The 12,653-nt window shown below is 43.3% G+C and overlaps 1 protein-coding gene across 2 annotated transcripts in view; it reads left to right on the top strand.

The window, feature by feature from the left end:
• Positions 1-12,653, top strand: part of ABCB10 (ATP binding cassette subfamily B member 10) — a 94,142-nt gene that overhangs the window by 49,346 nt on the left and 32,143 nt on the right. For both annotated transcript variants that reach the window (XM_033938879.1, XM_033938880.1), the window contains exons 8-9: positions 5,370-5,579; positions 9,281-9,360. In XM_033938879.1, coding sequence (XP_033794770.1) covers positions 5,370-5,579; positions 9,281-9,360 — 290 coding nt within the window. The remainder of the gene's footprint in view (positions 1-5,369; positions 5,580-9,280; positions 9,361-12,653) is intronic.

The raw sequence follows: 12,653 nt of genomic DNA, 5'->3' as shown, positions 1-12,653 counted from the left end.
GTATTTGTGAAGTATTGAGAATTTATCTAGGTAGTTCGTAAGGGCAGTGTTGATTAGGCCTTCCATCACTTTGGTGAAGAGGGGGATGTTGGCTACTGGTCTGTAGTTGGATGTTGTTGATATGGGGTCTTTGCGATTCTTTAAATGGCGAGATGAGGATGTGGCTAAGATAGGTTGGGAATTCGCTATTTGCCATTAAATGAGAGATCCAGTCAAAGAGCATGGCCTTGAGGGGGTATGGGCTGCTCTCATGATGGTGGGTGGGCAGTTGTCTAGGCGGCAGAATGTTTTGGCATATTTATTATAGAGCTTGAGAAATAGGAACCAGTTGGGGGGTTTAAAGTGGCTCAAGTTCATGTCTATCAGGATTGGGTCATGGTGAATGGGTGTAGTTGTAGGGAGGAAGTTGGACGGTGGAGTCTGGAAGGAAGTTTTGAGATTGAGGATTTTTGACTTGAAGTGAAGAACAAAGTTCTCACCTGTTGGTAGTTGTGTGGAGGAGGATCTTTTGTGGTGATCGATTTTCAAGAAGTGAATTGATTAATCTGAGAAGTTCTTGGTAGTGGGGGATCCTATTTTGTTAGAGTAGAAAGTACATTTTTCCTTGGTGATTCTTTTGTACTCATAGATTTTGGATCTCCATATTGCTTTATCCTCTTCCCTCTTTGTTTTGTTCCAGATTCTTTCTAGTTGGCGTGCTTTTCTTTTAAGTGAAGCTAGTTTCGTGTCATACCACCCGTCAATAAGGTGTTGTCTTTTTTTTGCTTTTCTTTAGAGGAGCGATTTTGTCAAGGATCTGGTTGCTGAAGGTGATCCAGTTGGTGTTAAAATCTGTTTCAGTGTTTGGGTTAGATAGTAGATCAAGTTTCAAGTTTATTAAAATTTTTGATTAATCGCTTAATCGTACTTCAAAGCGATGAATATGCTTGAGATCTATTTGCATGCACTGCTTTCAATGCATATTCATTGGGGAAATCCTGAAATCCCGACTGGATTCCGGCCCTCGAGGACCTGAGTTGCCCACCCCTGGTCTAGATGGTGGCCCTTCTGGTGGGTGGTGGCCGTGGGGGGAACGGAGAATCCTAGGGATGTTAAGAAGGAGAATAATTCTTTGACAGTTGGATTAAGATCTACAATGTGATTACAGGTAGGAATGGACAGATGGTGAGTTGTAATGAAGCTGGGACAGATACTCTTACCTTAACCTGGGAAAGATGAAGATGTCAACTTAGGTTGAAATAAAGGTGTATTGACATTTCATCATTTGACACGGAAATTTTATCATGTGACACTTCTTATGTGTCTAAATGTGAGCCTTACTAGTTTCACAAGGCTCATATTTAGGTGTAGAAGAACAGAATTTTTGCCATCTGTATCTGCCATTTCATCAAGTGACAGTTAATCAGCACCTCATTTCAGCATAGAGCTAGATAAACACCTGACAATTCATCACGTGACACTGTACCACCGCAGACATTTCATCAAATGGCACTTTATCACATGTTCAAGCTAAATGTAACTGAATTGGTGGCAAATGCAATCAAATACCCAATACAGTCCGCGCTCAAAATTCTGGGAGTAACGATAGACAGGTGCTGCACAATACAGATTCATATCAACAAAACTATCCAAAAAGCTTTCTACACCATGCGCAACCTGCGGAAAATAAGAAAATTCTTTGACAAAGTACATTACAGGATCATAGTCCAATCACTTGTGCTAGGACTTGTAGACTACTGCAACAGCCTTTATCTACCATGCCCCACTTACATGATCAAACAATTACGGACAGTACAGAACACAGCTCTCAGACTCATCTATTCGCTAGGAAAATATGATCACATCACTAATGCCTATCTCGACTCTCACTGGCTACCGATACGAGCAAGAATCCAATTCAAACTATACTGTCTATTATTCAAAGTACTAAATGGAACAGCATCTTTCTACCTAAACAGCCGCCTACACCGAAACCTTTCACCCAGAGTAAGGAGAACCCAGATCCCATTCACTTACCCCCCACTCAAAGACACAAGACGCAAAAAACTATATGACAACCTACTTGCTACACAGGCCGCGAAAATTGACCCCACCATCTCCAAGTTGCTGATCACAACTACTGACTATAAAGCATTTCGAAAAGATATCAAAACCATACTATTCAAAAAACACATCCCAACAATATAATCTACCATCATCTTCTATCCCCTTCGCAACTTCCTGCAATTCCTCTCCACAGGCAACATCTAATCTAGTCGCAATTGACGATAAGTCAATTCATATCTGGAAACATTGTATCCACTAAATATCTCAAAACGTCAGATATAACAACTTAAAAACAGAATCTAGCTTTTCTGTAATATAAAGTTATGCTATGTAAAATAATGTAATGTAAGTTATGCAAGTATTGTAAAGATAATGTAAATAATGCAAAGTAATTCCACGTAAAGTTTTGTAAAGTTATGTACGAAAAGTTATGTAAAGTTAGGTATGCAAAGTTTGTAAAGTAATGTAAAGAATTGTATTGTCATCGCTGGAAATGACCAGCCATCTTCTAATGTAATCCGCTTAGAACCGCAAGGCACAAGCGGAATAGAAATCACTAATGTAATGTAATGTAATGTAATATTCTAATTATATGCATGGAAAACTTGCAGTCAATGGTGGTGGGAACTTGCTGGTCATCGTAGCTTCTTTACGTACATGTCCAAAGGAAAACCAGAATGGTCAGCATATATCGGTGTCTATTCTTTGTGCCTTAATATATACTGTGATTGCTTCCTGGTGATGAACTGTCACGGTTTTGACCGTTTATCACCTTTGTCTGCAAGTTTTCTCCACATATTAATTATGCATTACATTATACGAGGTCTGTTCAAAAAGTTCCAGGACTGATTTTATAAAAATGTATGAAACAATCTTACATCTTTTTACATTGAGTGCCTTTTAAAATACTCCCCTTCCCTACATATACACTTTTGCCAACGTTGTTTCCACTTCTGGAAAAGGTCCTTAAATGCATCTTCCAGAATCACCAAAAGTTGCTGCATTAAATTTTGCTTTGTCTTCAATAATGTCAAATCACGTTCTTTTCAGCGTGGATTTAAGTTTAGGAAACAAAAAGTTGTTATCAGGGGCCAAGTCAAGAGTAAGGTGGCTGGGGAAGAACTGTCATACTGTTTTTGTGCACAATTTGTGAATTTTGATGCATTCAAAACGCCTTCCACAATTCATTACATGTTCCCCATAAGCCACTTTCAACATTTCATAAGTTTCTGTAGCTGTTTACCCAATTTAAAACAGAACTTCATGCTGTAGCGCTGCTTATTGAGCTCGCACATGATTAAAAATAGCCGATCACGAAAACACACTTTCACAAAACCTGCTGTAGCTTGGAGACGAAAATAGATATCAGCAAACTGAAAAAAGAGGTTACTCATGAGGTTTCAAGCTATTCAACAGCACCTAGCGCATCTCAAAAGAACTTTCCATTGGCATGCAATTCAAACTGTCCTGGAACTTTTTGAACAGACCTCATGTGTTGGGGAAGAGAGAGAAGATTTGATGTGCCGCCTTTCTGTGGTTAACGTCAAAGTGGTTTACAGGTAGTTATTTTGTACCTGTGGCAACAAAGGGTTAAGTGACTTGCCCAGAGACACAAGAAGCTGCAGTGGGAATCTAACTTGGTTCCCCTGGTTCTTAGCCCATTTCACTAACAACTAGGTTACTCCTTCAATGTGGTGTTTTAGATATAGATATCTTTGCTCAGTTTGGCACACACGTTTTCCACACACATAATTTGGGTACATTTAGCTTTCTGTCTGTGATGATGTGTCAGGTGAGAAAACAGTGGTGTTCTACACCTTCTGTTTTATAGTAAATTGTCACCAAATTGAAATAAATGCAATTTTTGAGGTTAAAAGAACCCCTTTGCAAAGCCACAGTAGCACTGCTGCCTCAGTAAATGCATTGAAGCCCATAGGAATTCAATGGGCTTTGGTGCCTTTACCACAACAGTACTACTGTGGTTTTGTAAAAAAAGCATTACTACTGTGGCACTGTGAAAAAGTTAGCTATATTAATATTTGTCTAATTATGTAATGAAAATATCATCACACGTTTGTGTAGCTTGCAAAGAATTTCCTTTGCATTTCTTTTTGTGTCCATCTCATCAAAGTCATGAAACCCAGATAGATTATTGACCTTAAATCTTAACTATACTAAGAATTTTTTCAGATTTTTTTTTTTTTTTTTGTTATAAAGGTAAAGGGGATGGAACTTGATATACTGCTTTTTCTCTGTGATTTATACAATCAAAGCGGTTTACATGGACAAAGAAGTGTTAAATTACTTGTCGAGTCACAAGGAGCTGCAGTGGGGATTAAACTTGCAACTTAATGGTGCTGAGGCAGCTGCTCTAACCACTAGGCCACTGTATGGATATTATAGCTCCATAAAAAGTAGTTTCTAGCATTCTCTTTGATGTTTGTTCTCTTTCCTTCCTCCCCCTCCCCCTCCAGAGGCACATCACTACATAAATGATATATGCCACAAATCATACTGATCATCAAGGCCAGCTTAACCACTGGACCAGATGAACACTGGTGTAAAATGTGTCAAAATCCCCAGCCTAGGATATCACGGCCAGTGTCTTACCTGGTCCACTGGTTAAGTTTGTTCCCCTCCCTATAGGTAAGGGAGAACACATGGGAAAGAGAGATGTTGGACCAACAGAGATATGTTAAAGATGCCAGATCCATTGGGAGAGAGGGAGGAAAGGGAAGGGAGAGAGAGAGAGAGAGATGTTGGACCCATTCCGCCTCCTGGATCTCCCCAGATCTTACCTGGTGGTCTAGCGGTGATGCGGGACAGGAGCGATCTTCCTACCCCGTGCAGAGCCGTTATCAAAAATAGATGCTGTGAGTTCCCGTTGTCTCACGAGACTACAATGGGAACTCACAGCAGCCATTTTTGTTGATGGCTCTGCACGGGGCAGGAGCATAGGAAGATCGCTATTGCCCTGCATCACCGCTAGACCACCAAGTAAGGTCTGGGGAGGTCCAGGACACAGGAGGGAGGCAGAGGTGGGTCAGAGTTGGCCCTAAAAGTTATTTGCGATTTTCCATATTTATGGGCCGGCTCTGCCCCTAACCCTTGCGAATTTGGAGGGAGAAGTGTAGCGCCAATACTGGTGAAAGAGGATGCTGAAGCAAGTTGTCTTAAGGCACCACAATCCCTTGAGCTGTCCCTTCTGAGCATCCTTTGAATGCAGATTGCCATCCAAGAATAATATTGAAAACTGCTTTAGATTTTGTTTTAACTGTGTTTATATGGTTTATAGTTTTTCTACATTTTTTTTTCTTTTTCAGAGGGTAAGGTGTTAGCTCCAGAAACTTTTCAAGGTGCCCTTGAATTCCAGAATATTCACTTTTCATATCCAAGCCGCCCAGAGGCACTTATTTTACAAGGTTTTGATCTCTCCATTCCTGCTGGTTCTGTTATGGCAATAGTTGGGCCTAGTGGCTCTGGAAAGTCGACATTGGTTTCACTGCTGTTGCGGCTGTACGATCCTCTCTCTGGTAGGTCTACATCTTGGTGCTGAAGAGTGAAATTTTGTATCTGTTTAAAGCTGTTGGCATTTCTAGAAATGCTACTAAGGTCTACTATAGCCCAAAAATATCAAAGAAGAAACAAGTTAATTTAATGATGTATTTTTAATGAGAATAACTAATGGGCAGACTGGATGGGCCATTCAGGTCTTTCACTGCTCTCATTTACTATGCTACTATGTTAATAAGAAATGTCTTAGCATATATGAACAGAAGATTTCATTCTTGGTCAAACTAGTGATCCACTGAACCCAGTATCTGAGAATGAGCAGTCTGGGTCACTTGAAGATACCTGGCAGATTCTAATAAAAAAAATCTTTTCTTGTTACTTCCTCCCAGAAGTAGATATCCATATCTATCTGACTAATAAGCATTGATGGATCTGTCCATTAAGAGCTTGTCCAAACTCTTTTTTTATACTTAACAGTATCGCTACTCTTGACTACTTTCTCTGGCAGCAAATTTCATAGTAATATTGTCGTTGAATAAATGGATGCTGGACATTATTCAGGAGGGGCACAAGAAAAATTTATTTTGCCTGCCTCTGGATTTGTTTATGGACTCACCAGCAGGTCGGCCAGAATAGGAGTCTAAGGTCCACACTACTTTGCAGCATCTCTTTGACATCTCAGCACTGGTACCTGTTCCAGAACATGGATCAGGCTTTGACAGATACTCTTTATAATTCATCATTCCAAAGTACGAATGGAGGACTGGAGGCCCATTCTGGATCTCATGTCCATCACTTGCTTCCTGCAAATTCCTTATTTCCAAATGGAAGCCATGAGCATGGTCAATGCTGCTGTCTCTTGTGGAGTTCTAGCGTCCTTGGATCTCGTAGAGGCTTTCCTCCATATTCCAATATTTCTGGAGCATCGCAAATTTCTGCATCTCCCTGTTCTGCAACAGCATTTCCAGTTTGCAGTTCTGTCCTTTAGCCTCATGAGAGCGTCCCACGCTTTTACCAAAGTGATGATAGTTGTGATGGCTTTTCTCCACCGGCAGGCGGTCCTGGTTCCTCCTTATTTGGTCAATTGGTTAATCCGGGTTCTGTTTTGACATGAGTGCGAAAGTGCGGTGGAGACAGTAGTATCTCTGCTACAGGTTTTAGGTTTGATTGTCAACTTCTGGAAGAGCTAGTTGACACCATCCCAGTCTTTGGAGTCCCAGGGCATTCTTTTCGACACCCAACAGGGTCGTGTGTTTGTTCCCGAGGCACACAGACACAAATTGCAACTCCAGATCAGAGATCTACTGGACTGTCCAGCTCCCTCAGTCTGGCCTTGCAGAAGTTTGGACTGGAGGCTTCAGGGGGAGGATCTCCGCCAGGCAGGCTTGTTCGGATCTCAGAGTGGATGGACTAGTATGATGGTTGCCAGCCTGTCAGGTTGGGGTGCTCATTGTGGGGACTGCTGCATTCAGGGGCAGTGAACTCTTTGTCTGAAGTGTTTGTTGATCACTTATCTAGAGCTCCGAGCGATTCAGCTGCAATTACTCACTCTCCAGCCCATTCTGGAAGGAAAAGCGGTGCAAGTATTCTCTGACAACACCACGGCATAAGTATATGGTCAGGGGGGCACAAGAAGCACTCCCGTGGGCCAGCAAGCTCCCATGTTGTTTTGCTGGGCAGAATCCTTCTGTCCCTATCGGCAGCCCATGTTATTTACAGAACAGAACAATAGTTGTTATTTGAGGAGTTTCCACATACCCCCTTCTTTCTGTGTATTTTTGTTATTTAGTGCTATTCAGTTGCTTTGGTACAAATTGAGGGATTACAGCACAGCCCACTGAGAAAGGAGGCGGAGTTTCTCCTTACCCCCTGCTTTCTGTGTATTTTTGTTATATGCTATTTGATCACTTTAGTACAAACTGAAGGATTACAGCACAGCCCACTGAAGAAAGAGGCTGAGCTGAAGAAAATGATTGATGCCTTCTGCAGAAACACATGGTTTCAGGGTGACTACCTGTCTGTCCTTGATTTCTACACCCATTTACAGGAAAGAAGCTTATCGAGGTAAGAACCTAATCTTTCTATAAATCTAAGATGAACATAGAACAGGGGTGCCCACACTTTTTTGGCTTGCGAGCTACTTTTAAAATGACCAAGTCAAAATGATCTACCAAAAATAAAAATACTAAACATATACCCCCTCTTTTACTACGGTGCGCTAGCCAATTTAGCGTGCACTAAGTGCTAATGCGCCCATTATATTCTATGGATGCGTTAGCATTTAGTGTGCACTAAATTGGCTAGTGCGCCTTAGTAAAAGACCCCCATATTTATTTATATATATACCGAGTGCACCTCTTCTGTCCTCCAGACCTCGTTCCATTCCCCAACCAACATCTCTCTCTGTCCCTCCAGGAGTCCAACTTTTCTTCCTCTCTCCTCCATCCCTATTGGCAACATGTCTCCTGCTCTCTTCCCCCTCTGTTATGATCTTGCATCTCTCTGTTCTTCCTCAGGGTCTCTCTCCCCCTCTATCTCTTCTGTCTGCACCTCCCATAGTCCAACATCTGCCTCCCTCTCTTCTGCCTCCTCTTTGTTTCAGGCTTCTCTCTCTCTCTCTCTTCCTTCTGCTAACATTTTGAGTCTTCCCACCTTTTGTCCAGGTCTTTGTCTCTCTCACTCTCTTTGTCTTCCCCCTCCCCAGGCAACCCCCATTCCGCCGGGGCCCTCACGATGGGCACACTGGACACCTAGGCCCTCGAATTCTGTATGGTTGAAAAATACAGCAAACTGCTCCCTCATACCAACATGAACTTGAGTTGACTGTAAACACAGGCTTGATAAAGAACTTCTACATACCGTAGGCCCTTTCAGTACAGAACTTTAATTTCTTAATCCTAGACCAGATTTCAAATCAGAGAATTTTGTAACGCTTAAAACTCTTGCCCTAAACTGAATTAGACTTAGATATCTACATTATAGGTAGGAAAAAGCAGAAAAATTGCTACAGCATCCCAGCTAATGTACGGTATTAACGTCAAAAGGTTATAAAACTCCTGTCAGTCTCAAATCCTAGAGTCCTGTCAAGAGAGGCGGGGTTGTACCTTTTAGAACACCCGGTCTAAAACAAGAACACTTTGAACATGAAAGTGATTAAATCTTGTAAAATGTATGGCCCCTCCCTCGTGAAGTTTTAAAATAAAAAACATGCAGCCATTATAGTAGGATTTTTAAAAAATCTAGCTGTCAAAGCGTAAACCTCACTTCTAGATGAGTGTTCCTCTTACCTCAGACTTATGACTTATTTACATTATGTTTACAATAGCCGTAAATGATAACGGTGAATAATACAAAACTTTGCTAAAATAATTACGATTGGAACCAGCGTAACATAAAATTTATTACGATAGGAAAAGGTTAATGCTTTTGTTAGCTCTTGCTAATGTCAAGGGGGATGTAGGAAGACCTACACAGATTAAACAAAGTGCTTTTGCGAGGTCAATTTGCTCATGTTGAATATTATTTCCATATGAATATCCTTCTAAAAACATGACAAGAGAGTACCATGTTTTGTGAGTGAGCACTTGGGAATTTTAAAGTCAATGTATGTGTTTTCCTCTTGAACAGGATGTGTTCTGAGATGCTTTTTTCAGCTAGATGTTTTGTAATGAGATTATACAGCACTACATAACCTGATCACAGCTTTTTAAATGTGTTAAAGGCACCATTTGTGTTGACGGACATGACCTACGCCAGCTCAATCTATTCTGGTTAAGGATGAACATGGGAACAGTGAGCCAGGTAAGGCAGATGGCATAGTAAGCTATGCAGATCATTGTATTCAAATAATCAATATTGCTTTTATTAAAGGGTGAAGTAAGACCCATAGTTTGGTGACTTTTTTTTTTTTTAAATCAGTTGCTTTAAACACATTGCACAGTAAAACTCACTAGTTTATTTATTTTTAGTATTAATATACCTCATACCCTGTTTCCCTGAAAATAAGACCTATCCCGAAAATAAGCCCTAACATGATTTTTAAAGATGCTCCTAATATAAGCCCTACCACAAAAATAAGCCCTAGTTAAGATCAACCCCCGAAGCCTCCCCCAAATGTACCTCTGCTGGATGTACCTATGTTCCTGCCTCTCCTGCTCTACCTCACTGTCTGAGGGGTAGTCAGCCAAAACCAAACTTTTACTTTTAACCTGGTCAGCCCTTCTGACCAGGGACCGTGTTTTGCTTTTATCCCATACAGGGACAAAGCTGGCCACAGGTTTGTCACACTCCCCAGTTTCTTGAGATGTGAGGTGCAGGAGGGGGGCGACTAATACCTGTACTCCAGGCGGGGCGGCGCCATGCTGGTGCCACTCCCGCTTTCCTGGACTTGGGATTAGGAGTGGTGGCAGCCTACCGTCCTACATCACCTGGCCGGTTCCCCATTCTCACTGTGCATCATGAGTAATAGAGAAGAAGGAGGGGCCTACACGCTGCACATGACTGACGTGAAGCCTTCCCTCCGATGTCAGCGCTGATGTTGGGAAAAGACTTCCGGGTCAGCTACATGTGGTGTGCTGCAGGCAGGAAAAGAAGACGAGCCTCTTGGCTCAAGCTGCCTCCAACCCCACGGGATCCCTGAGACAATAAAGGGGTCCCCATGGGATCCCCATGACCCGAGGGGTCATCCCCACGGGATCCCCGCGACCTGAAGGGGGAACCCGCAGGATTCCCATGCAGCTCTCCTAACCCAATAACCTCCCCTCCCTCCCTCCTTCCAGCCCCAGAGGCAAGTAGCCACAAATCTTCCTCCCTCCAGCTCCCAAAGCATTGTGGGAAGACACCAATCTCCCTTCCTCCCTCCCTCCATTCCTGAAGCACCAGAACTGGTCCTGACAACCCCTTCCCTTCTTCCATTCCCAAAGAAGTAGAGCTGGTCCTGACAACCTCCTCCTTCCTTCCCTCTGTTCCTGAAGCAGCACAGCTGGTCCTGCAGGGGCTGGCCAGAAGCTGCCTATTTACCTATGCTTACTCTGCTTGCCAGCTGCCACTACATAATCAGTTGAGTGAGAGAGTTGGGGGAAGGGAGGGGGGTTGTCAAGAGTAGCTGTGCTGCCTTGGGAACAGAGGGAGGGATGGAGGAGGTTGTCAGGACTGGCTCTACTGTTTTGGGACCATGGGGGAGGCTTTGCTGCTTTTGGTAAGGGAAGGAAGGAGTGGGGGGAGAAGGGGGAAGAGAAAGTGGGAGAGAAGGGGGGAGAGAAAGTGACTAAGAAAGAAGAGAAGAAGATGCGGGACCTACAAGTGGGGGAGGGGGAATGATAATTGTCTCCTTTCCCACCTCACTCTATTTTTACATTAACTCTCAAATAACCAGAAACTACAGTTATCTGGCATCCACCAATTCCCATGGGTGCCAGATAACTGAGATTCTACTTTATTCTGTTTCCAAATGACCAATTTGAATCCTTTGGAAGAAATAGCCAACAGGTTCCAATAAGGAGGTCTATTTCCCATTATTCACGTCAAGCAGTAGAGGTGTGCATGCAAAATTATGTTCTATTTTGGGTCATTTTCAATCTTTTTTCTTGGTTTTCTTTTTTACATGCACTAGTTAATGTACATTAATTCATACATTAACACATATTAAATCAATTTAATGCACATTAAATTTAATGTACATTGGCATGCACATCCCTATCAAATAGTAAGAAATGGCAATCCACAAGCCTACCTGGCTAATAGCTGTTAACAGATCTGTTCTCAGTAACTTGCCCAAACATTTTTATTTTATATCCTCACGTGTATTACTTTAGGCTGTCATTATTATGCACATACTATACAGTGCAACTACATTTACAGCAATCCAACAGTAAAAAACATATACAATCAGAGGTAAAGGGAAGTGCAATCTGGAATAGAAAAATATCTATCTATCTACATATATATATATACTAGTCTTTAAGCCCGTTACATTAACGGGTGCTAGAATATGTGTGTGTGTGTGTGTATTTCTTTCTTTCTCTCTCTCTCTCTCTCTCTCTCTCCTTAGCCTGTTTCAGTATTTCTTTCTTTCTGTCTTTCTTTTTCCTCGGCTGTCCACCACGCAGTACCAGTTTCCTGCTCCCCCTGTCCAGCATTAGTTCTCCGTTCCTTCCCCCCCCCATCCATCAGCACCTCTTCCCCTGTCCAGCAGTACCTCTTTTCTGTTTCCCATGTCCAGCAGTAGACCTCCCTTCTTTTTTTTGCCCCCCCCCTCCATCAGCACCTCTTCCCCTGTCCAGCAGTACCTGTTTTCTGTTTCCCCTGTCCAGCAGTAGGCTTCCCTTCCTTTTTTTGCCCCCCCCTCCATCAGCACCTCTTCCCCTGTCCAGCAGTACCTCTTTTCTGTTTCCCCTGTCCAGCAGTAGGCCTCCCTTCCTTTTTTTTGCCCCCCCCACCCGTCCATCAGCACCTCTTCCCCCTGTCCAGCAGTATCTATTTTCTTTTTCCCCTGTCCAGCAGTAGACCTCCCATCTTTTTTTTTTGCCCCCCCCCCCCCGGGTCCATCAGCACTTCTTCCCATGCCGACATCTGCCTAAAACCGCCGCGGCCTGCAGGCACCGACAGCCTCTGCGGCCTGCTCCCACTCCCTCCTCGCCGTCGCTTGCCGTGCCGTCCTCCCCCCTCCCCCCCGGGAAGCTTTGTTTCGGCTTCGGCAGCCTTCTGTCTGCGGGCCACCCGCCCGTGTTTAAATTGAAAGCCGCCGACTTACCTTAAATTAAGAGGGAGCTGCTGAAAGGCTAACGGCTCCCTTTTTTTTTTTTCAAACCCGTTGTCGCGGCTCCGTGCAGTGAGAGTCGGGGGTGAGGAAGGCCGCCGCAACCTCGCGGCTACCCCCAGCTGTGTCACTTTTTTTTTTTAGTTGAAAGCCGCCGCTGCAGCTCCTCTCTCGATCCTAGTGTGGTTCGATAGATGAGCCATGGCGGCGGCTTGAGCATAAGCGCGAGAGAGCCGTGGGCGCGCATGCGCAGTCGTGTTTCCGCGACGGATCAGGGAACACGACTTTTGAGTGCGCATGCGCAGCCTAGCATTTTATTATATTAGATACAGTATAT

Source organism: Geotrypetes seraphini, chromosome 3, assembly GCF_902459505.1.
Source record: "Geotrypetes seraphini chromosome 3, aGeoSer1.1, whole genome shotgun sequence".
Lineage (NCBI taxonomy): Eukaryota > Metazoa > Chordata > Amphibia > Gymnophiona > Dermophiidae > Geotrypetes > Geotrypetes seraphini.
This window is presented reverse-complemented; position numbering and strand designations above follow the sequence as displayed.